This window comes from Phalacrocorax carbo, chromosome 1 (genome assembly GCF_963921805.1).
Source record: "Phalacrocorax carbo chromosome 1, bPhaCar2.1, whole genome shotgun sequence".
In the NCBI taxonomy this organism is placed as follows: Eukaryota; Metazoa; Chordata; class Aves; order Suliformes; family Phalacrocoracidae; genus Phalacrocorax; species Phalacrocorax carbo.
This window is the reverse complement of record NC_087513.1, coordinates 40,194,095-40,219,870: the sequence shown is the minus strand read 5'-3', so window position 1 is coordinate 40,219,870 and position 25,776 is coordinate 40,194,095. Positions and strand designations below refer to the sequence as shown.

At 47.3% G+C, this 25,776-nt stretch overlaps 1 protein-coding gene across 1 annotated transcript; it reads right to left on the bottom strand.

The window, feature by feature from the left end:
• Nucleotides 1-830: 830 nt before the first annotated feature.
• Nucleotides 831-23,097, bottom strand: KCNMB4 (potassium calcium-activated channel subfamily M regulatory beta subunit 4). Its single transcript, XM_064456681.1, has 3 exons — nucleotides 22,729-23,097; nucleotides 11,864-11,991; nucleotides 831-1,420 (listed from the first exon to the last, which is right to left on the bottom strand). Exons 1-3 carry the CDS (start codon nucleotides 23,065-23,067, stop codon nucleotides 1,252-1,254), a joined length of 636 nt encoding a protein of 211 aa, XP_064312751.1. The 5' UTR covers nucleotides 23,068-23,097; the 3' UTR covers nucleotides 831-1,251.
• Nucleotides 23,098-25,776: the final 2,679 nt, after the last annotated feature.

The window sequence follows — 25,776 nt, the reverse complement described above, 5'->3', positions numbered from 1 at the left end:
GCCAGCCCTGTAAAGCCACACAGCTGGTCCCAGGGGTGCACAGCCCTGCAGGGGAGAGGACGGGTGCCATGAAGCTACCTTGGTCGTAGATGTGCTCAGGGAAACTGCCAGACATACAGAAATCTCTGCACCTAGCAAGCGGGCAAGGGCCAGAACTGCCTCCATACACAGCATTTTGCAGGGACAAGCAGAGAGAGGCAACCAAGCGAGATGTCACAAGATGCCATGCCCAGCCTGCCTTGCATTTTCTGGAGCATCCCCTTTGAAGGACTCTTCCTGGGGATGGTGTGAAAGGGACAGGCAGTTCAGCAGCAAAGACCCACAGCCCTACAAAGGGTTAATATCCTTCTCTGGCCATCTCTGGAGCCCGGTGACGTGAGTGACACCACGGCTCACCAGCTCCCTTCAGCAAGTGCTCAGGCACTCCACTACAGTAAAAAGTATTCATGTAAAGCCACTCCAAATCCCTGCTCCTTATAGCCTAAGAGAATTTTGGTGAAGAGGGTAAATGAAAAAATGAAAGGGTACAAGAAAACCTGTAGGGACTGAATACCACCGAGGCAATAAAATTAGAATCCGTATTTAATCACCTTCTCCAATAATTATTTCATTTTTTGCAGAAGTATTTCTGAGAGATTTCTGCATTTCTTCACAATGAACAGGTGATGATGAAAGATTTTGTCTAGACAGAAGTCAAAGTTTGAATTGTAAAATGAAGTTCTACACAGTGAAAGAAACCTAAATCAGCACAGTGTTATTTTTGTCTTAAAGCTTTTTAAACAAAACAAAACAAAGGTTAAAAAAAAAAACCAAACAACTGAACTTTATTATTTTGGAAATACAGTCTATCATAAAGTAAATATTTTAAATATTTAATATTAAGCGATAGTAAAGAACACTTTGTGGAGATGAAATGAGCAACATCAGGGGTTTTTATAAACTGTCTCTCAATACCGCTAGGACATGGCTAGCTGCTGTTCGGGACTAAGAGCGCACAGCATATTTGGTGCAGTGTAGATTTTTTTTATTTTTGGTAGAGAATATTTATTTACTGTCATAGCAGAAGAAGCAATTAGCTGACATTTCATGGGGCAGTCTCCCAAGAGTAATCCTGAGGCAAGAGTAACTCCACTGTCAGATGAGACACTGGAAGGAGGTGCAGCTGGGTGCCCTGCAGACCTACAGGTGAGTCGAGTTGCCTCACTTGAGACCTTCTTGCAGGTTTTTCTTTTCCATGGGGAGCCTTGCCATTTACAAATGCTTCTTCTTTTTTATTGCCTCTGCCCTGACAGCCAAGCTTTTGGCACAGATGGTCAGGACCACGATGAGGACTCCGACCAGGAACGTAACGAGAGGCCAGAGGAAGCAGTGTAAGAGGACAGTCTCATCATGAGTGCGCTTCAGCATTACATCATCTGGCCTACAAAGAGGAAGAACAGAAGAGGGGGAAAATGTAAATCAACTTGACACCATCAATTCATCATAACTGGAAAGCATCTGCCATGGAAACAATAAAGGTATTTTATTTGCAACTGTGTTAGAAAATGATTAAGTGGACCATTTAATTTACTGCTTTTGTTTGCCCATCTACCACCTGCCCTGTGGCAGGCCACAGGGGCTTTCCTCTTGTAGTGTTTACAGGCTAAGAAGTTCATTTAGATTAAAAAAAATTTAAAAAGCATTGGTACTTTAGGTCTTCCAGGGGTCATGGTCATCTCAAACAGTTGTGAGAGATACAATTTCGCATTGTGGATTGAAAAACCACTCCAGTGAAAACATAATCCAAGGCAGCAGTTACACATATCTACCTTGAACGGCATCAGACACTGTGCAATGAATTTAAAGTGCAATTAAAGCTTCTTTTTTCACTTTGAGCCCTCATGGGGCTACTTGGAGGCTCCTGACCAAACCCTGGCTATGGTTTGGGTCTGGATGGAGAGCCAGTCCCTGTCCTCAGTGCTGCACCACTGGTGGCCCAGGCTTGCCCAGTCACACTGGCAGGCAGGGGTCTGCACAAAACCTACCCCCAGGGGGACTCCAGCCCAGCTCTGCAGTGCTGGAGGCTCCCAGCTCAGCTCCTTCCCAACAGAGGCTACTTCAGCAATAAGCTGCAATTTGTTTCTGCAAACACCAGCTGCTCAGTGGACCCATATATGCCCCTAGAGGGACACTCTGGGGAAGCCTCCCCTGAAGATCTGAACCCACATGCTTCCGCCAACAGCATCTAACACACAGTCATGGTTGGGTAGGTAATGGATTTATGCATTTCCAAAGGGAAATGGAGAGAGGAGGAGAACAGCAAGGAGGAGGCATCTCAGAAGGCTTGGAAATACAGCCGTGCCACATGTCTGAAAGATCAGATGTCCATCTGTCTCTTCCAAGTCTGAGAAGTTGGTTGGGAAATCTGATGGCAGGTTGTCCTCAGCTCTGGCTCTTTCTGCTCTCCCTGAAGTTTAACAGAGATATTACAGCAGTCTCGTGGCATTTGCATTTTGCTGTTGCTTTCCCATCTACAGCCAGAGACACACAGTCTGCTGGAAAACTATCTGCAAAGGAAGGAAAAAGAACTTTCTCTAATTAGGAAAATATACATAGTCCTGACTCATACTGGTTCTCACTTACATTGAACACTCCCATCCCACGTTGCTTCATCAACACTACCCAAAGCTCCTTGGAGCAACAAACCTCATAGCCTAAAATCCTGGCAACCAAGGCTCATTCAGCCAGGTCCTGGGAATTAAGCTCTCCTAATGCGGTGGCACAAGGGAACAGATAGCTGTGCAATGACTGTGCTGTCTCTCCCTCAACAGCTTCCTCCTGATCAGAAGGCAGCACTAAGAAAACATTCCCTGTAGGGGAAGTAAGAAGAAACTCTTTTTCCTTCACTGAGAAGTTAATTAATGGCGATGCCTCCAAATCTACAGGGTTTTATCCATCCTTAGGGAGTCGGCGGAGCCAGACGGCCAGGCTACACCTGATCCCCGGTTTAATCACGCCCACATTTGCATTTCGGGACTTCTCCCCCCCAGAATTACTGTGTGGAGGTTCCTCTGCACTGTGCCAGCCACAAGTCCCCAAGGCTGGCACCACACATCTCTCTTTATTTGTGTAGTAAGGAGCAGAATAAGACTCTGATTATGAGCAGCTCAGCTATATAAAAGTTGAAACTCAGCAACATAAAAAAGGATCAAAAGAAACACAGGTGCATTCAATAGTCGAACACATGAAGTCTGCCCAACTGAAATGCTCCAGACACATAATCAGCCCCATGTGGAGAACATAAGTTGAATAAAATAATATTAACTTTATGGGCACAAACTCACCAGTCTATGCCATATAAATGACAGCACCCAAACAGAAAAATCCTTTCACAGGAGGTATAATACTGCTTCCCTCATATTTACTGTATCATCATCTATGAATAACAGAGTGCTAACTGGCAAGGAGGCCATAAGTAGGCAGCACTCAATCCTTGCAGCTCTCAGCTTGCGAGTGACACTGAATTTTAAGTATTTTTTTTAAAGCAGATAGTACTTAAAGAGTTCGAAAATAAGGGGCAAGCAAATGAACTAGGAAATTGGATTCAGTTAAAGAGAAGAAAATGTGGTTGGAGAGAACAAGATATTCTTTTGACGAAATCTTGGATATTTTGGAAAACCTCTGTACCAAAGGTAGCAGCGATGGATGCCAAACACTCATTATAGGTGCAACTGTAACTCTTGCAACTTAGTAATTTAAAAGAGTTCCCCTTTTTCGAAAAGAGTCAAAGACTTAAGAGGTGTTTAATGAAGCCTCAGGATGAGGTTTGGGTTCAGGTGGATATTATTGCAATTCTTAGCTACAGCAAGAGTCCCTGTGCAACTCCTACATGGCAGAAGGTGTGCAGCTCACAGCATCTCTTCAGACAATGCATCAAGTCATGACTGGGTCCCCCAAAAATGCATCACTAAATTACTATTGGCACCATGTGTAAGACATTAAATGCCCTTCTTTAGTCAAGGGAAGGGACAAGCACTGCTGGAGGGTGACTCAGTGCATGGGCGAGCTCGGGGACCCTCCAAGGTGTAGCCTCTCATTACTGACTCTTGGAGCTAAAAAACGGTGGGACAAATCTCAGCCTTGCTCCTACTTGGTTTAATCTGCATGGCTGTTCTGGAAGAACTACCATGCTTTCAGCTGCTCTTTATCTTAGCCCAAATTAACTTTTCATTGCAGACCACTGGAGTGAGCGAGAAAAACTAATAAAAGCAGACAGCGGTGCCAGCAGATAAACTGCACGCTCCTGCACGGTGACGTCCCGGTTATCTGCCTGTAACAGCCCATGGAAACTTATCAAGATCAACTTTGGCAGCACGTAATGCCATTTCTTTGCATTCATATGATTCCCTCTCTCTCTCCCATCAGGACAAGTTCCTCTTTCCTACCTCTGCTGACCCGTGCAGAGATGTCGCAGGGCATAGGGGAGGGCACTGGGGAGCGCTAGGGTGGCAGGAGGAGGCAGCAGAGGACAGGAGGCTGGGCTCAGGGGTGCCCAGTTGAGAAGCCCTTCCCTGCAGATCCATCACCAGAGTTGACAGCAGTTATGGAAAGTGCTCTGGAAAACAGCTTAGAGGGGGTAATGGCAGCAGAGGGTCCCACTAAAACGCAGCTTTTACAGCAGAGGGAAATATCTGAAGAGGGGTTATTGAAAAAGAAAATGTATACTATTTTCCCTTACAAGATAACTCCTTTTGACTCTGCTTTTTAGTGCTGAGATTGCAAACAACAGCAAATAACATCTTCTGAAGCAAGGAGGGAAAATCAGCCCTGCTGCACCCTCACAACGCACTGCACTAGACCCCCAAGCCTGCTGCCCTGCTGCCGTAGCACAGGGCTGGTGCCAGCAGGGAGCCTATCCAGCCGAGCTGACCAACACAACCTGAGAAGGACCATCAGGCAGAGGAAGACATCCCTGATCAGGAAAAACACCTCAGTGGCACATGGGTTATGCTGGATTTGCTCACCTGAGGAGCAGGGGCTCTGCAGCCAGACGTCCTCTGCGGCAGGAGCACCGCAGCCCCGTGGCTCTGCAGGAGATGCGCAGAGGTAACCACAGGGGCTTGGGGGTTTGTCATGGCCCCACGTGCTGTACCCTGCGAACAAGGCCTCATCCCCAGGTTTTCAATTGCTCCTTGGAAAGAGGGGTAGGGAGGCACAAGGTGGGTGGCTTGCAAGCCGAATTTACAAGCCCCAGCTCAGCAGCCAGGGACTGGCGTGGAGAGTAGTGTGAGTGAGGGCATAAGAGGTCGCCTGCCTTAAAACCTGAAGAATAAGCATGTTTGTGCTTGTTTTCAGGTGATCCATGCCAGGCTAAAAGCCATAGGTATTTCATGTGAGATCTGTAAGGTCCGAAGCAAAGGACTGGGGAAAAATTAGGAGGAGATAGAGGGAGTCAGAATCAGAATTAATCAGATTAATTAAATATAGCAAAGTCATTAGTGATTAATTAAGAGGTTAGCCTACAGAGGCTGGATTTCTCTTCTTCCAGGCTGTTTGTTATCCTCACATGATGGCACCAGTTCAGGGCAAGAGCTGTCCTCCACCTTCTGAAGAAATGCATTCTGAGGCAGAGCAGAATGGCCACCACCACCCAGCAAACCTCTGAAGGAACCAGTGAGATGTGCAGAGCAGCTGTCCTCTGACACCCGAGTCTGCAGAGTGTTTGGGGACATCCCTGGGACAACTCCAAAGTGATCCTGCAACAAAAAACCCTGAGGGATAAGGAAGAAAATCTGCTTGTAGAAAGTACCCAGAGCAGCAGCCAAGACTGCAGAAGCCCTGCTTGACCTGCAGGACACAGCCACGTTGCTGGATGGCTCGCTGCGGCATCCTGCTCGGGGCTGAGCTCATTACCAGGGCACTGCACCAGCCCCCCTCAGGGATCAGCAAGAGCTGGATCCTGCTGCCCTGGTACAAAAAACTTTGGCTTTCGCTCCATGGCTTACACGGTGGTTAATACAAGAGAGAGGCTTTGCACGTTTTTGAATCAGAAATATGCACGCAGAGGTACTTGTCTTGCCAAGCACAGACGGAGAGTGTCACTGAGACAGCAAAGTTGCTGGCAGTGAGCTGTGGGTTTTATGCGGCCTGTCACAGTTCCTTTTGAGCCCCGAGATAATCACAACGGCTGTGCTGTGAGACGAGAGGAACGCGAGCCAGGCTGTGCTGGTGTGGGCAGACCCCCAGGACTGTGCTGCAACAAGACCAGAAGTTCAGAAACCAGAACCCCTATAAGGCCTTCAGGAGAATGAGCCTCTGGGAGGTCATCACCTGCCCATGAAACAGAAGCCCACAGGAGCAGGAAAATACTGCAGCCACCCAAGAATGCTAGATACAGGCCAAAGGAGCAGAAAGTTTTAGCTGAAATCTCTGGATTCCACCTCTAAAACAATAACTCTTATCAACAGCAGAAGCAAGGAAAGCAGGAGCCTGGAAAGGAGCCACAGAGCTGCCGTGGGATCGGGAGGAGCAGCAGAGAAGGCTAGCAGGGCTGGGCAGAGAAAACAGGGGGGAGGTGGTAGGGGGAAGGGAGAAAGCTGTATTTAACAGGCAAGCAGGGAAAAGAAGGGAAGACAGAGGGCTGTACTTCCACAGCAAACAACACCTTTCCTCAGAAAGAAAAATAAATAGCTACCAGGGCACCCAAAACACAATAACATAATTGTTTTGGTTTTGCATGGCAAGGCCAGCGTGCATTGAAACTGCGGTTTTGACTTTTTCTTGCTATTTTTGTAGAGGCGACCTGCCTGTTCCCATAATCTGAAGGTTTGTTGTTTGGCGTGGAAAGAGAAAAGGAAGTGTGCTCCCATCCCCGGGGGAAACCCTCTCATGACAAGGATGTGGCTTTGCTGGAAGCCCCCACAGCATCACTCCCCTGGTGCTGAGGCAGCAATGCCAAACCCAAAGGGTGTATGTCATGCCTGGAAACATGTTTCTTTTCCCTGTGAAAAAATCAGCAGATATAATTAAAGATACTGCCTTGTCCCTGCAAGTATAATGCATTTAATAAATTCGTCTTTGCTTTGTGACTTCCATATAATACTTCAGTTCGAAGATGTTGACCATATTCCCCCTAAGCTTGGTTATGGACCAGCTCTTGTTTCTGGTGATGCTGCCATTCAGTTCTCCAGTAAATGCAAAGCCTCTCAAGGGGATGTGCCCAAACTCCTAACACCAGTTACCAGTGCACAAAACAGTGGCAGGGGCAAGGCAGAGACCTAGTCAGACAAAACGGGGAGAAAACCCAAATACTTTCAGGCCCTGCTCAGGTATCGAGACCTGGTTGTTCTGCTGCGAATGGTGACGGCCACTGTGCAGCACCACCACCACTGCTCAGCAGCAACCCCAGGGTGAAAGAAGAATGAACAAACTGAAAAAAAACCCTAAAGTTGTCTCTACCTTAACTCTGAAAACTCACCTTTCCCTTTCACTGAGCAGACAAGGAGGGAAGAATTCTGTTTTTGTTGCTAAAAGGTGAGACCAGTACTTATTTTTAGCAGGACTTTGAGCTCAGGGCTGGAGCCTCGTGGGCTCTGACTCGGGGTAACTGGATTAGTTGTTGCATTATGCAACACATCCCTGTTAGGCTCTGCCAAGCAGTTCATAACAGACACTGGATAAAGCAGGCCTCCATCAGAGCCTTCAGAGCAATGACTGAACATCATCGAAGAACTGCAGTGCAGGGGTTCCCAAAAAGTCATGTAGGAGCAAAAAGTTACAGGCACATAAACGTTTCGGTCATCAGTTATGCACCACACTGTGCAACTTATGTGACACAGCGAAAGGTGACAGAGGCAGGGGCATGGGATAGGGAAACCTTACAAACCTTTTTGTATTCAAACAATCTGGATTTAAAGATGTTTGCAATCTGCACACCCTTACCTTGCCCATACTGATTCATATCCCTTCGCTATGGCAAGAACTTATCAGTATATTTTTTCCCCTGTTGTTGCAAGACGCAGAGCTCCTCAGCTGGATGGCTGCATGCAGGGGCAGTGCTATGTCTTACTAACAGTAAAGGCCTTTCCCTCTCAGGCCCAAGTACTGCTCTGCACATGACACAGTAAAGGAAAGGATAGGAAATAGCAATGCCATCTTCCTGACCGGAGGGAATTAATTTAGAAAACTTTGTGAAGTACCAAAGCAAACTGCGATTTCTGTTCCACCATTTATGAATGAGCAGCCTGACTACCTGAGGACCCATGGCTTCTGCAGATAACTATTCCCAGATAAATAGCCTGCAGCAAATCCCAATGCTATACAAGTTGTCGCTAATCACTAGACAGTGTTTGCTCTTCAAATCTCAGATGAATTTGTGTACAGCATCCAGCAGCAAACACAGAGAAGTATAAAGCACAGCTGACTCATCTGCTTTGCTGTGGCAAAGGAACCACAGAGCATTCTTGCCATACTGGACAAACCCAGAGCTAAAAAGCAATAATGCCACATAAATGAGCCGCTACTAAGAAATGGCTTGACACATGTTGCTCTACCTCTGCAGGGCATGAGACTGAGAGGTCGGAGCTAATGGAGATTTTTTTCTCTCTCTTTTTGTTCTTGTCGTGATGACAATGAAACCTGGAAGATGAAGAAATTAAGTGACAGGATCTCCCCCACCCCACCTGTTCCCACAGGCCTCCCACTTTAGGGCATGTGGTCATGACTACAGACCCCCTGGGACACTCGTGAGATGCATGAATACTGAAGCGCTAGAGCTCAGTGCCTTCTCAAACCTTTGGAAACAGCCTGAAAACTTTGTCTGAATTTGCCATTTATTTTGTGCTCTGAAACACTTGGGGTTGCTTTCTGCTGGGCAGGGCTCTCTTCATACCAGAGTATCATCGCACCAACAGACAGGCATCTTCACTGGAGGTCCAGAAGAACAACTTTCCCATGCAGCTTGCACCACTTGGCCCAAAGCTAGCCAGAGAAGAGCAGGACACTAAAGGTAAATGCCTACAGTGTCAAAGCAAAACCTTGCTTTTCCGTAAAATGTTGAGCTCCAAGCTAAGCTGCACTTTGGTTCCCTAAGGTAAAAGTCAGGCAGCTAGTTGTGCTGAGCATCTCTATTTATATTAACCAAGAATGACTGAAATTGCTAAGTCTGCTTCTCACCCCTTTTGTATAACTTTGACCTGTACAAATGGCATCACTTCCTTCTTCTTTTCAAAGCAGCCTGTTGAAATGTGCCCCACCAAACTGAAGGGAGGTGTTACCTAACAGTGTGCTCTGCATGCGGCAGCAACTCTGAGAATGATGCTAAATTAAGTTTGATGAAGAGGAGACGATGTTCATTCATTGCCTAGATATTTACCTAGAATGTTATTCTGCCATTTCAAAAGACACAGTATTAATATTGCAAATACTAGTCTCTCTAAGGAACCTACCACTATATTCTATATGTTTTATACAGACTGACACGGAAGAGTTAGCTAATCCACACAGCTAAAACAATTACTAACAGAAAATATGCACACTTCTATTTTGAAGTGAACAGATTTTTCCCTCATTTTGTATGTTTTTTGCTGCTTCACAAGCTGTTTAGTCATCGTAGCTCTAAAAGTATACCTAAGCAAGCACATTCCTAGTCAGCAAAACTTATCTCTCAAAGCTCATTCCTATCTCCAGAAGGAAATAGATGGTGTACACATTTCAGCTTAGACTATCTTCAAGTATCTCTGGCAGTAAGCCTCTCTTCTGCTGTATATAAACTGTTGTATGATCAGCAAAAGTCAGCATTTCAAGCCAGTTGTTGCATTTGGCAAGAACATTTAACATATAGGATGCAGCAACTATAAGGAAAAATCTTAGCCTGAGTGCTGCACAATTCCTCAGCATCAACCTACATAAATGGCAGACCCTAAGCAGCATGCAGCCTCAGAAAAATTTTGCCTTTGTTTCACCTACAGATTTGATGTGAGAACCAACTTGCCTAGCTCTGGACACCTACCACCTAGGTGCCTGCACCTGAGCAGATGACCCTAAGCTCCTTTACAGGAAAGAAATAAACATCTCTTGGCATCCAACATATATTAGGCATTTATTTTGGAGTGAGATGAAAGGCTCCTATTTCTCTCCACTGACTATAAAAGCTAACTTTCACAGCATCTTGTCCATACCAGCTCAGATGAATCCTAGCCATGATGTCTCCTACAGAAGATCCGAAGTTCCTGACTATCCTGCTGACTCAGGCAGTGGCTGCTGCAGGCCTCAGGTCTCAGCAGCACAGGGAACTGGCAGCACTTGCCTGCCCAGAGAAGCCAGCATCATCACTCGGCTCCGTGCTAGCAGACCCAAGCATTGGCACTTTGTGGACAAAAGCAGTTTCCAAGAAGGTCCCTGCCAGGTCTGATGTCATCACAAAGGATGACCTAAGTTTTAAACTCTGCTTGCAGTAGACAGTGCTGCTTTCCCCACTGTAAGGAGCAACTAGTTTTTGCCACAAAGCATTGGTAGCGTCCCTCTGCAAAGAGTTGCCCAGGGACACCAGACTGTCATCCTGGACATGCCGACTAGGTCTATGGTCTCTCCAGGGAGGGGACAACAATCATAGCCTGCCTAGGACAAACCTGAAGACCCCAAGGCACTCAGTGGCTCACCCACAGGAGAGTCAAGCATCTCTGTGCCTGCCACACTGCTTCAGCCCCATGGTTCCCCCAAGGTCCTAGCACACATTGGCATCCATTCTCCTCCTGTGTATCTTAATGAACTTAAATATCTGATGCCAACACTCCCACACTGAGCACTGAATTGCACCAGCAAGCACCGAGCTATTCCCACCTAGGTCTCCCTCATCTGTTTAACTTCCAAGTGCTGGTGAGGTAGGACCAACCTTCTCCTTCAGTCCCTGATGTGTCAGATATTTATCTGAGTGCTTAACTTAGCAGCCAAGAACAGCGTCCCCAGCTCTACCAAAATTGCTTATGCTGATCAAATCAAGCAAGTGTCATATGCCTCCAGAATTGGAGTCTAAACCCCATAAAACCTTGGCTGATCTGGAGGTCTTAAATACTCTCTTTCCAGCTCCCTGTCTACATGGACCTGTCATCCCAACCACTGCTGTTCTCCCAAGTCCTCCCTGGGAGCCTGCACACTGGGGTTAACAGGAAGTTGCTGCTGCCACATTACCTTTTATTTTCCAGCACATCATCATCAGAAAGAGACAGGCAAAAGGACTCGCTCCTCTTCCCATTTACTGAAGGAAGGAAACCACACGCTTACACCCTTTACTGCCCTTATACACATGTAAGTCACATCAACATCAGTGGTAAAAGTAAGAATTGAAATAGAAGAGGAGATGCTTTAAATTACAACTTTCTACTCTGCAAGCATGTATGAAAACTGGCAGTTCTGTGAAGGTTTATTACATGTGTCTAATTGATTAATCCTCTATGAACAAAATTCCTGAGGTGGTTTGTGCTATTTACCAATCTCCCCTTTTCTTCCAGCCCCACATGAACACAGAAGGATTTCTCTTCCACAGAGGGAAGGAACATTAATATCCAAGCCAGAAATTTGCAATCTGAGTGTTAAAAGCCAAGATGCTTTCTGCCATAAAATGATGTGTTTTGAGGGGAACTTTCCTCAGAGTTTTATATTTTTACTTCAAGTAGTAAAAAAGCTTTTCTGCTTCCTGTGTAGCTTTTCATCAATAGAGTTGTCTTGCAAAGTTCTGCACTAAACTCTGTGCGCTAAACCACATCACTATATGGGTGTGTGTGTATATACATATGCATGCATTTATATACGTTTTCAAAGAGAACCAATGGACAGCTGTTAAACAGATGCATAAGCACTTCTGCCTATGCAAATGTAGATTACTCACCTCAAGTGCTGGTTAAAATAGCATGTAAATGGTTGCGAACCCACTTTCTCCTTCCAGTATTTCTGCTTGTACGTGACATTCTCAGTGTTCTCCTGATCATCTCTTGCGCAGGGAGGGATGTACGAACACTGCCAACACACAGCGCACAACAGAGTTACTTTGGTGCTCAAGAACTCACTTTCTCTGCATTTTCATTATAATACCAGTGAGAGTGAAATGGGCAAAGAATAATAAGTACAAGCTCCAAAGAAACAGAAAAGTTAGCTGAACTTTGCTTCAATTGCTAGTTACTCCCTGCAGGTACTGGAAAAGAATATGCCAGCATTCAGACACAAAATAAAGGCTTTATCATGTTTTGCTCCATTATCAAACCAACCTGGCACATAACTCCTTGGGTTTTTGCATGATGAATCTAAAAATTATTGTTTCATTTTGATGTATTCCTAGCCAGCTGCATGGATTAGGTATGAATTAGTTCCTATTTTCAGTGAGGCATGTAATCTCAAGTTTTGTTTAGCACCATGCTAATAAATAACTAAAATATTCCAGCAAGCTTTCCCAGATGATGGGATACCTGATATCTGGCTGATATCCATTGGCAAAAGGCAGGTATTCTTCCACTGTTACAACACGGGGAAACAAGCACAGAAAGTTCAAAGCCCCACTTCAGCAGAAAGGTTTGAGCATCTGCTTCTGCTGTATAGAAGTCAACAAGAGTTGAGCGTGCATCTGAGCTATCTGCTGATCTCACCCTCAGACATCTGCTTCAAACCCCAAAGAGATCAAGGGGAGTTCCTCCCCCAGATCAAGTGCACTTGGGACTGGGCTTTCAGAGTCTCAGCTCTGGGCCATGCATAACCTACATACCTTGTTTCCAAGTCTCATCTTTGACACACCATCCTTTCATCCTAGCCACAGGGAGTTAAGCAAGAAAAAACCAAATAGTCCACTGAATCTTCTGTTGGCAGTACCAAGATCTCAATGTCCAAGCAAAATCCTTCCTGTTGTTACCAGGCATCCATATGGGAGATCATTACAGGAGACGTTGAAGCAAACTGAATAACACAGCTTAATTGATCCTTGGATAACATAAAGGCTTTTCACTCTGGAGGACACACGGACAGCAAGGCTACAGGTGCACACACAAATTTTTAATTCCTTTAAAGCTGGGAGCTGTAAGCAGAAAAAAAGCGACTGGGAAGGTAGATAAAAAGCCTCCTACTTAGGTAGGATGAGGAAGCAGGAGATGCAGGCTGTGGGAAGCCCCTAAAGGGATCCCCACATATGATCAGAACATGAGTCTCTTAACAGTATCCTGAAGGCAATAACAAGGAGAGAGATACCCTCTCTAACCTGAAAATAAAGATCAATGTGACTCACTGTGCCTACTGAGTACTTTCCTCTCCCTCTCCTTTGGTGAGGTTTCACAGGGGCCTACCATGCACCCAGCTGCACACTATATGCGATCTGTACAGACCTAGAAGCTCATCTCCACTGTACGACAGCTTGAATCTTTGTTATTCCAGTGAGATGGGAGAAATCTCAGGATTTTATTGGCCTGGTCACGTAAAATTTGGCCACTTCTGTCAGCACTTACAATTGCTGCCAGTAGTTTCCATGCTTCAAACTGGAAGGATCTGCAAGGTCTTTCTTGTTGCTTCCAAGCTGAGACTTGCCTTTTTCACATGCAAGGGCCTTTTCATTCACATGGGCCCACATCTGGTGTTGCCACAGCACAGCACTCCCTTTAGATCCCTGTTCAGATCACCCTAAGCAAGGATTCTCCCACCGCTGATGACAAAGGAATGAAACAAGCAGCAACACCACTCTGCTTCAGAAACAAGAACGCAGTATTTATCACACACAGTTATTTCCATCTTAAATAATATTCTTTGTCTGGCAATGCTTTTGGTTTGGTTGCATACTTTGGAAGTATCAACCCCACTCCCCTTTCCTCCACCCTTCTAGTGCACAAACACATCTGTGCAGCAGCTGGATGGAGTCAGCAGAGTTGGCACCAAGACACCCAAGGGCAATGCTGACTCTGTTAAGTCCACCTGACAGCCACTGACATGCCACACCTTCCCACCTGGTCCCCCACTGGTCCTCCCTGCTCAGCCCAGCATCCAGCACTCCCAACCTTCTCCAGTCCAGTGTTTTTCTTCATGATGTCTTTCATATACTGCTGTGGAAATGGTACCATATCCCACCAGCTGTACTCTCACTGCCTGTTTCTGACTGTAATCTATGCCCTGCTCTTCCCCAAGACCCCAGGCTTTTAAGGATACAAGGGAGCAGAAGTAAACAGGCTTTACTCAGCATCTCCTCGTCACAGAAGGAAATTAGGTTTGTTAAACAGGACTTTCTCCTTGTGAATCTGTGCTGGCTAGGATCAATGACTGTGTTGTCTTTGTTTTAGGTTTGCTTTCCTAAAATTCAGGGTTCTGACTTTGCCTGACCCATATCCTTCAGGGCAGCAAACTCTACCAGTGTGTGATCACTGTAGCCCAAGCTGCCTCCAATCTTGACATCACTGATAAGCTCACTTGCATTGGTGACGATTGGGTCCAGTATTGCATCCCCTCTGGTAGGACTGTTTATTATCTGGCTTAAGAAGTTACCCAGGGGTCTCCTGGGTTGCCTACAGCTCACCATGATACTTTTCCAGCAGATGTTGGGATGGTTGAAGTCCCCCAGCAGGACGAGATCCTGTGAGGGTGGTGCCTCCTGTAGCTAGAGTAAGAAGGCTTTGTCAGTAGGTTCCCCTTGATCGGGCAGCCTATAGTAAACACCAACCACAAGGTTCTCTTTATTGCCTTGGTCTCTAATTCCTACCCATAAGTTTTCAACCTGCTCGTGAGCTTTTCACACTCTATCCATTTCTTGATGTAGAGGGCAACGCCTCCGCCCCTTTTCCTCACCTGTCCCTTCTGAACAGCCTGTAGCCATCAATAGCAGCACTCCAGTCATGGGATTCATCCCACCACGTTTCAGTAATGGCAACTAGGTCATAGCTTTCTAGCAACACGGTGGCTTCCAGCTCCTCCTGTTTGTTGCCCATGTTGCGTGCATTGGTGTGGAGGCACTTCACACCACTCTTTGCACAAGTAATCCCAATGGCAGCTAACAGAAAACACACTGGGTTCATTCCCATCTATTTATCTTCATGTGAAAAACACAATAGACACCCAGGGTCTTGTGATAAATTGTTTGGACCTCGTTGCTTGAGCCTGTTGAGGATTAACAATCTCAAAGACAGGAGTGGTCACTGCCCAAGGCAAAATTGTCATCACATGGATGCCAGGGGTCACCCTGAAACATCTCAACCTGATGAAGGCCTTGAGCCACAGTGAACACCTGAGGTCCAACTCCAACATGGACTTACCACCTGCTGCAAAGAGCTGGTTTGCCTCCCCAGGATGTCAGCATGGTTCCTGCCAACATGCTGCTCATTTTGGCCCCTTCTGATCCATGTAGGTGGTGAATCTCTCTTTTCTCAGCCTCCCAAGCACACTTCTTGGGTGCTTTGCTTGATCAGCTCTATTGTACTCCAAAGCACAGTCAGTGCACAGATAAAAGGGAATCATAACCTGGCAACTTCTGCTGCCATAAGTTGGTGGATGAACCTGAAATGACCTCCTGCTTTGGCAACAGGCAGTTTCTGAAAGGTTAATTCCACAGTCCTCCCCCACAAGACACGGCATGAAATCCTACCATGAAAACATAAATAAATGCCAAGTGTTTGAAAGCAAGTTAGGACGCCTTGTGCTCAACTGCTGCTCATGCAGCGACATCCATTTTCAGTGGAAATGTCCCACTCTATATTACTTCGATGGTTTTTTTCTTAAACAAGTTACAATGAAGTTGGAGAACAGCACTTAAGATTAGACATTCAGAATAAATCTAACGGAGCAGAGGCCTTTTCAGTGGATCTATTGGTACATGGTGCTGTAATCGCACCTCCTACGCTATGTCATAGCAACGATAAAATTATTATGCAATTCAAATACAGTCTCAATTACACAGCTCAAAATCAGTAGCAGGCTAATAATATTCCCCCTTCAATCACAGCCAGTGTTTGGATAGATGACTCAGGATTCAATTCACTAAAAGCATCGGTGAGCAGCTAGTATACCTTTACACCAAGGTTTTGTAAGATTTGTATCTGTGTTGTTGCTGGATGCTCCCACTCCAGTGTGCCTGCAGATGCCTGGGAAGATTCCCAGTCCTTCTGAACACTTCACTAGAGCAGATATTCTTCCACATCACAGAGAAGCAACAGAGCTGTGAACTCTCTAACATGGTTTAGCTTCCAGGTTGCATTTCCTGCTTTCAAAGACTAATTCTTGCCTAATCCAGTCATATTTTTATGAAAAAGAAGCCAGGCTTGGTAGACTCTGAGAGAAGCTGTCTCAAGCCTGGAAGACACTGTCTGCAAGATGAGACCAAGAAAGTCTCAAATGCAAACAGGCATTAAGGGCCCAAAGTAGAAGCAAGTCAGCCCATCAGAAAACAAACCAACGGCACCAAGAATCAAGTCTCCAGCCTCAGTTTCCAAGCAGCTTGTTGAGAACCATCCCCCTGGCTGCTGGTGAACCACCGGACACAGCACGTGCCATTTGCTTGGTGCGGCAGAGAGCCCCCACATCATGTGCCGTGCAGGTTGGGAAGCCTGTGATGAAATGAAGGAGTGGAAAGGATGATCTAGATAAGCATGATTGCAAAAGTACAGTGCACCACTAAAGCCAACAATTTCCAACTCCTGATCTCCAAGTATATCGGCTTTGTGTGGCAACATTTTGGTAGTCGTGGAGGGGCTACAGGGATGGCTTCTAAAAGACACTTCCAGAAGCTTCTCCTATGTCTGACAGGGCCAATGCCAGCCAGCTCCAAGACAGACTCAACACTGGACAACAATAAGCCAGTCAGCAATGGTGATAGCGTCTCTGGGATGATATATTTCAGAAGGGGACAAAGCTGCTGCAAGACAGCAGCTGGAAGAGAGACGTGAGACCATGTGAGAGAAACAACCCTGCAAGACACCCAGGTCAGTGAAGGAGGCGGATGAGGTGCTCCAGGCGCTGGAGCGGAGATTCCTCTGCAGCCCCTCATGAAGACCATGGTGAGGCAGGCTGTCCACCTGCAGCCCAGGGAGGACCCCATGCCAAAGCAGGTAGATGTGCCTGAAGGAGGCTAGGCCTCATGGGAAGCCCATGCTACAGAAGGCTCCTGACAGGACCTGTGGGCCCGTGGAGAGAGGACCCTATGCTGGAGCAGGTTTCCTGGCAGGAGCAGGACTTGTGACCCTGTGTGTGGGTCCCCATACCGGAGCAGCCCGTTCCTGAAGGAATGCACCTCGTGAAAGGGACCCACGCTGGAGCAGTTTGTGAAGAACTGCAGCCCGTGGGGAGGACTCAGGTTGCAGAAGTTCATGGAGGACTGTTTCCCATGGGAAGGATCCCGTGCTGGAACAGGGGAAGAGTGTGAGGAGGAAGGAGTGGCAGAGACAACCTGTGATGACCTGACTGCAACCCCCATTCCCCATATCCCTGTGCTGCTGTGGGGAGGATGTAGAGAAAATTGGGAGTGAAATTGAGCCCAGGAAGAAGGGGTGGGTGGGGGAAGGTGTCTCTCATTGCCCTACTCTGATTTAATTGGTAAGAAATTAATTTCCCTGAGTTGAGTCTGTTTTGCCTGTGACAGTAATTGGTGGGTGACCTCTCCCTGTCCTTATCTTGTCACACGAGCCTTTTGCCATATTTTCTCTCCCCTGTCTGGCTGAGGAGAGGGTGTGATAGAGAGGCTTTGGTGGGCACTTGGTGTCCAGCCAAGGTCAACCCACCACACCAAGCGGTGTATGAGCTTCTCCCAACTTTGTGTGTGAGTATCCCCACGCATTACTGAGTTATCTTCATGCTCTAGAAGGGAGGAAGCACTGCCACACCATCCTGCTGTGGCAGAAGATGAGCAGGGGACTCACTCCATTGGCACAAAAAAATATCCCCCTCCCAGCTGACTGGAGGGAGCTGGAGCTGAGCATCACATCTGGTTTTCATCCACATCCATCAGCTCAAACAAACCCACCAGCAGTGACCAAACCCACAACGCTTCACAGAGGGTTGAGGCAGTGAGGGGCACCCCAGGTGAGACAGCAGGGCAGTGGGGTTTATCTGCAGCACCTGGGGCTGCTTCTGGAGGAACCACTAGACAGCATCTGCAGAGTTTGCCCATCACAGGCACCAGCCCGAACACAGATCTGGTGCTTCACCAGATGCACCAGACCCTCCCAAAATTAATGTAGAGTTGGGCATATTTTGGTATTAAACTTCCTCTGTTGTGGGTCATATTTAAGAGTCCAAAAACCAAAACCAATTCTATTTACAAGTACAATGAAGAGATAACTGTGTATCATCTCATCAGGCTGAGCAGTTACAGAAAGAAGCGTGACAGGAGCATGTGCAGGTGCGGAGCACAGACAAGGAGCAGCAGCTGGCTGCTCTGCTCTCCTGCCCAGGGATGGGGACGGGGACAGGGAGAACCAGGTCCTGCTGCACAGCTGCTAACATCAGGCTCGCCACTCGCTCCCCTAAAAGTTTCTTCAACAGAACAGTCAGCAAGTTCTTCTAGCACCAAGCTTAACTTTAGGCACAGAAAGGGAAAAGTCTAAAAAGCCAGAAAGCAGATCTTTTTAGCAGCTGACATAGTCCGTTGTTATTTCACCCAACCAAACCTACAGCCTGGCCCCCGTGTTGGCTGTATGTGCCGCCGACACACTTGATGGCCAGAACGATAGTGACAAATTGACTTTGGAATTAATCCTCCTTAAGCCTTATCTCAGAGATTATTATTGTTATCAAGGGAGCTGAAGAAAGGCTACTGTCTCTCCACTGAAATTTTTTCCTCTGAGGCAATAATTAAATAAAAGAAAAGAAAAAATAAAGAAATCCACAAATCACTCGGACTGAACACAAATGTCATTGTGCCCGGTGCTCTCTATATACGTTTCTGGATTAACTCTGACCCAGCTATATAAGCTTTTAAGACCTAAAATGAATCCTGGGCTGTACAATGATGTGATTATCCTAGGAAGCAAGAGAGAGAGAAAAAAGTAATTTCTTTTTTCTGCAGCTAGACCTCGCTAGAACAGACAGATTCATAGCTGCCGGTAGGTTTATACACCAGCCCACTCTACTACAGGAAGTAGAATATTTTTAGTCCAATACAGTGGGGATTTTTGGGGGGAAGCTACCAACTGCTTCAGTGTTGTTGCATAGTGTAAGGAGCCTGAACTGTGCCTTTTCCACACTAGTGATTTACCAGGAAGAATTGCTACCCCACCCAGAGAAGCAGCTAAACAATATAAAATTTTAAGACCATTCAAACCAAAATTATTCATTTTTTTTTCCTTCTAGGTAGTTGGCACAAATTAGTGTGTTGCACGTCTAATTGCGTGAACGCAAGCAAGTGTGCTCCAAGAAGCTGATGGAAACAGGAAGGGCTGAACGGCTCCGTAAGTGTTCATTCATAAATACATGCTGTATCCCAAGCATTAAATCTGGCAGATTCCTACTTTGTTGCTATGGCTAAGCCATTTCAGCACAAAATCCTGAAAGCTTTTAAAGACACTGGGACTTCAGGACAAAAATTAAAAGGGGAGTATAACGGGTCAGCTCCGCAGGCACTAAACTAGGGAAAAAAGGGGAAAACCAAAGTGACAGCTATACATATTTCATTCCCTTGTAAGGGTATGTTTTCCTAATGAAACCTAAACAACTTTTCTTCTTATTTTGGATTGGTTTCACATAAGCTTCTCAAGGTAATGAAAATAATTGAAGTAAATTTTTTTCTATTTTTTTTGCACTTAGTTAAATTCAATTACTACCGGAGAATGCGGTTACATCAAAAAATACATCCTTTCTGCTTGGTCTCATCTGGTAAATCAGATTTAATCCTCAGCAATCAATATCCCAGGGTGTCGCGGATGGAGTGAGAGTGCACTTCAGTCAGATGAGAGGAGTAAAAATATGCTTTATATGCTTTATTGATATAAAACCGTGAGTTAACAAAGTTCAATGGTAAATGCGACACTGGTTTAACAAGATTTGATAGCAAGGTACACTTGATTATTTACCTCATAGAGGACAGGGGCAGACAAAACCATCACGGAGACTCTCCTGTTGAGTCATGAGGTTCAGAAAGGACCCCCTTGCTTTCTAAACTCCTTCTCAGAGAGGATTCCAGGTGCTGGTGGATCCAATCCTAGTCCCAGACTTGATCACAGTTTATGTCTAAAGGATTATATACGTGCAATCAATCCTTTATATCACTTAGATAAGTTTTCGAAATTTAACACGCTATTAGTCACTTACCGAGGATCTGTTATGGCAAGGAATCTCTCAACCTCGAGGAGTAACCCTGAGAGGTGTCCCTACTCAAGGGGAGATCCTGGCATGCGACCAACGCACTGCCATGCAGGAAAGATCAACGGGTCCGGGGCTGTCCATTGTTTATAGAGTAAAATGATTGGCTTATAGTCAATAGCAAGACACTTGGGTCACTTTTGCAGGCAGCCCTTGGCCACTGTGTTGCCATCCATCCTCAAAGTCCAGCATAAGATGGATGAAGCCATCACCACCCCCACTGGCGGTTATTGCTCGCGGGAGGGGGGGAGCAGGCCACCACACAGGGCAAACAGCCCACACCTGGAGATGCGAGGTGCAAGCTAATGAAAACGCATTATATTTGTAAGAGCCTGCAAGTACAATGCGCTGCCAACACACAGCCCTGTGTTTCCTTATTAATTGATAAATAGGCTTCTGAGTGACATTTACAGGCATTCCTTCCGAAGCTCTGGGTGCCTCCCTGCAGAAACTGCAATCCAGCCCCTGGGCAGATGCAATCCTCTTCTTCCCACCAGACTTCCAGAAAGACAGGAGAAGATGAGATCAAGAAGTAAAGCCCAAATAAAACACTCAGACTACTCAGAGAGACCTTACGCTTGCAGCCCAGTTTGAATGCCTCTGCCAACGCTGAGGATGCTGCAGGAGTTGCTGAGGCCAGGGGTGCTGGTGGCACAGCTCCCCACCCACCTCCCACCCCTGCTGGAGGTGGCCACAACAGGGCCCTTGGGCTGTGCTCAGGGACAGCCACGCTGCACCCTCTGCAGCAAGACAGCATCTTCGCCCCGTGTCAACAGGGTGGTTTTTCTCCTGCATTTCACCAACTACCCCCCGTCCACCTGAAGATGGACAGAAGTTTAGGGAAGTCCCGGTGCTCGGACAGCTGGGACTGTCACAGTGTGCATCTCTGTAACCGCGACCTTCTCCGTGGGGAGCCTGCCAGCAGCATCCCCAGGGAAAGGAGAAGTTTGCAAAGCTCCCTGGCAGGCCAGCATTTCATCCGCTTTGCCATCAGGCACCACCCAGAGCTGCCGCTTCATTTTAATCCAAATCCTGTCAGACTTACCGTCCTGCTTCTCGCTCTGCTGATTTTTGCCCTGACCACCCTTCTGAGCCCATAAGCTGCCAAGGGGAAAAAAGCAATGCCTGGACCCTGAGCTTGCAACTTTATCCACCTTGCGAGAGACAGAGCCACAGCGGTGTAACTACGGCTGCGGAGATGTGAGGCTGCACATCCCAAACTGGACATGCAAGCCTGCTCCCCAGCCCCGGCACACATACCCCTGCACCACGCTTCGCACAACCCCCGGCACTGCGCTACAACCACATCTCGGTCGAAGAGCCAAAGCTTGCTTCTCCAATACACTCCTGATTTCAGGTTCTTTCGGGGGGAAGGGGAGGGGATTCCGCCACCTTTTTTATTTTCTGGAAACTACTTAACAAAATCTCCTCCACTCAGGCAGCGTGCTGGTAAGGTGATCTTTACTCAGCATGAAAAGTAAAAGGAGAAAGCAGAATAACTGCCTTTAAAGAAAGAAAAAGCACAAGCCACACATTACCTTCAGACTATCCTAGTTTGCTAGAAGAGGCAACTTTAAAGACGCTTCCATTCGGTCCTTTTTCATGTGGGTGATGGAGGAGCTTAGGAATGAAGACAGCACCGAGGAAACTTCTGTTTGCGTGCAGCCCTCTCCCCAGCACCCCGCCAGCAGCGGCTCCATTAAAATTTCTCTTTGCGCTCTGGGGAGCTGCTCTGGGAAGCCCCTCGCCCTCCGGGACGCGGAGCGCAGCAGCGTCGGTCACCGCTCGGGCAGACCTCCTCGCCGGCAGCAGGAGTTTCACCCCAGCTTCCCAGGGACCGGCAGCGGGGCTGCCCCACTGCTCCGCCGCCCGCGGGGTGCACTCGGGCTTCCCGGGGCCGGGACCCTGCCTGGGCCAGTGGCTGTTCGGGAACTAATATATATATACGCTATCTATATATAGCGTGTGTGTATATAGTATAGTACTATACTACATAGAGAGTATAGTGTTATACTGTGCTATAGATAGAGTGTATAAATATACACGCTTATATATATGGAATGCACACATACAGCATGTATAAATAAGTATCTATTTTTATACATTCATATATAAATATATAATAAGTAAAAGAAGTATCTATATACACACCCTTTATATGTGTATACCATATAGATACACACACGTACCACGTGTAGTATTTTTATAGATGTACTACACATACTTTTTGCGGAGTAACAGCACCGGGCCATTTCGGAGGGATGCTCCGTGACTCCATCCGCCCCCTCCATCAGAAGAAAAACCCGCACCCGAACGGAGGGCGGCGAGGAGGGACCCCAACGGGTGGGCACAAGGTGGGGGTGAAGGGGCACCCAGCACCGCGGCGGGGGTGGGCAGGATTTGCCCCCCACCCCCCACCCCCCACCGCCGCGTTTTGGGTCTTACCTTGGGGTTGGTGCGGAGCTGGCGCTCGTCTTCGTGGAGCAGGGCGGGTGCGGGGGAGCGGGAGGTGCGGACCAGGACCTGGAGGCAGGGGTAGCGGGCGGTGCCCCGGCAGGCGGCCCCGCAGGAGAAGGTGCAGGGGAAGCGCTCCGCCAGCTGCCGCACCGCCAGCACCGTGCAGTTGGCCGAGCCGCCGCCCCCCCGCTCCTGCAGCGCCGGGCGAAGCCAGCAGCAACCCAAACCCAACAGGGAAAGCAAGCCGGCGGCGATGAGGAGGAAACCCAGCCGCATGCTTTTGTCCTCCGCCTCCGTGTATTCGTAAATCGCCCGGCTCCGCGCCATCGCCCGGCTGCCGCTGGCATCCGCCGCCGGGCAGCCGCTGCCATCGGCTAAAGCTCCCGCCGCTCCCCGCCTCCCTCCCCGCCTCCTTCGGGACCCACGGGGGATGGGTGTGCGTGCTGCTTACACGCACACACACACACACACAAAAAAAATTAGATAAATAAATAAAATGGAAATGCAAACCCGGCTGACCTAATTCAAGCCCCTCCGCAGGTGGAAGGGACAGCTTGCAACGGGATTATCTGGCCCGGGAGATTTGCTGTGGGGAGGGCTAGTCCGGATTAATACCAGTTACTGTGCAAAATGCAATGTCTAGAGGGGGGCGGACCCCCCCACGCCTTCCCCCTTCTAAGCCAACATCCCCCAACAGGACAGGGTAGCAACCCTGCACGTAAATCCGAAAGAACAAAATAATGGCTTAAACCAGGCCATGAAAATAGTTTGTGCTTGCCAATTCTCGCCACCAGTTTGGTTAAGTCCCAGAGAGCCCACGTGAAGTCATGCTCAGTACCCCCCATGTGTCAAGATCCACAAGGTCTCTCTGTATACACGTGGAGACAGGACCAAAATTAAAGGAATCATAGAATAATTAAGGTTGGAAAAGACCTCTAAAATCATAAAGTCCAACCATCAACCCAATACTGGAAGCAAGGAAGCAGCTGCTCTTTTCACCTTATTAACTGGGAAGGGAAATAGTGAGACTTGGCAGAACATTATCCTGCCTCAACAGGACTTTTGGGAGATGCAGGGCAAGTGCTCTCTGTGCTCTGGCCAGCCCCAAATCCAGCATCCACACAGCAGAGACAGACCCAGCCTCCGAGTTGTTCAGCATTATTTGAAGATAATAGGTAAGCAAGATGATAGCTGTCCAAATGTTTTAGGAGGAGGGAGGTATTGACCTTTGAACAGTCACCTTAAGAAGCGCCTTCTTTGAAGCAGGTCTGCTGAAAGGCAGTCAATCCAAGAAAATCCACTTAATTTGCAGATAAAGTTTGGTTATTACCCAGCATTTCCCACCATGGCAACTCAACAGAACAAGCTCTTCAGTGCCAAAGTGCCATAAACGATAGTTATATTTTTATTCCATAGCCTTTATCATAGGCAATTAGGTAGAACAAAATGTGACAGTTTTGGAGCTGATAGCTGAACTTGAGGATACAGCAGACAACAAGGTACAAAAATAATAGAAAAATAAACATGGGAAATAGCACTTTTCCAATCACTTTCCCACTGCAGAGCGCAACGTCAAACTTTTAAAAATAAAGTTGATCTATAGGTTCTCCAAATGGACTATTGAGCAAGGTTTGGCAGGACGGCTATTAAGCATCCACACTGCGACATGAATATAAATGGATGCAAATATCGTCCTTAGTTGCACCAGTGCACTACCACGCTGCCCTCAGGCCAACTGCTCTGTAGTAGCTTTTCCTAATACCAAAGGGTTTCAGAAAAAGTACGCTGGCTCTTAGCTGGGGATTTTTTCTTTTTTCTGTTTAATTTTTTCTTAAACCTGCAATAGGTTTTTATACCAGAAACTGAACGCATCTTGGCTAGTCCTTGGTTCTGTTCATCCCTTCCCATCAGTCAGGCTTTGCTGCCTGTGCTTGTGGTGACAGCAGTCTTTAATGGTAGGGCTTGCTGGGTAGAGCTTTCATCTTATAAAAAAATAAATTTTTAATCAGGTAGATTAGTTGCCTGCCACCTGAAGCTGCCTTCCTGAAGAAAGCTCCAGCCCTGTTTTCCCTGTTTAGATGGACTGTGATCTCCTGTGTCTTTCTTACGTTCTGAACAGCTGGCATTCAGTCTCCCTGTGTTCGGTATTCGGTTCAATTCCTTGCTGTCCCCTGTACATAAAGTGCGATCAGCCGAGAACTAAGGCAACAGCTCACTGGGTAACACAGTAACCTTGAGAGTTAGTCCTCCTGCGTGCATCCAACCCCTACATCACTCACGGGCTGAGCTGCTGAAGCTGTATTTAACTGAGAAGGGCGTTTAACATATACCAGGTAGTCTCATAGGTTTCAAAGCTTTGCACAGATAACTCAGCAGTGAAAAATGATCATTAATGCCCAGTTTATAGGAGAGTAAAGTTGGGAACTATAGGCCTGTTACGAAGATTTTAGCTCTGCTGTCACCTGCTGAGGGCAGGAGTGGCGCGCTGGCTCCACAACCATCGGCTGCGTCAGGAGCGGCCAGGGCTGAGAAAGCCGGCATAGAAAGTGAAATGTCGGTACAAAATTTCCAAGGCACAAAACCAGGTTCCTACCTGCTCTTTCAGGCCCTTCCTTGCCCGGTGACCGTGAAGTGGGCTTACCTGTGGCCAACCGCTGATCACCCACCTGAGGGCAGCTCATACAGCTTGTGGCGAGGATGCCTCCACCTCGGTCGTGTACCTTGAGGCTGGACGGGCCACGGTGGGGCTCCATCAGCCACACGTCCGCAGAGGCCAGCTGAGGGGAATGGGTTCACATGCCCATTTGCTTGCAGAAGCCTAGCGGTGGTCCTCGTGACGTCGATCGTGGAGCTGCCTCACCCTGTCTTCCGTGGAAGTGCCAGTAATGAACCACCTTTCAGAACAGCAAACTTATATATACACAATAACAAAATGCCTTTTTGAAACCAATGCTGTGATGCCCACCAGAAAGTAGACAGGAATTCAAAGGGAGGGAGATCCCAGCCGGCTGGTTAAAACACACCTAGGGGTGGGGG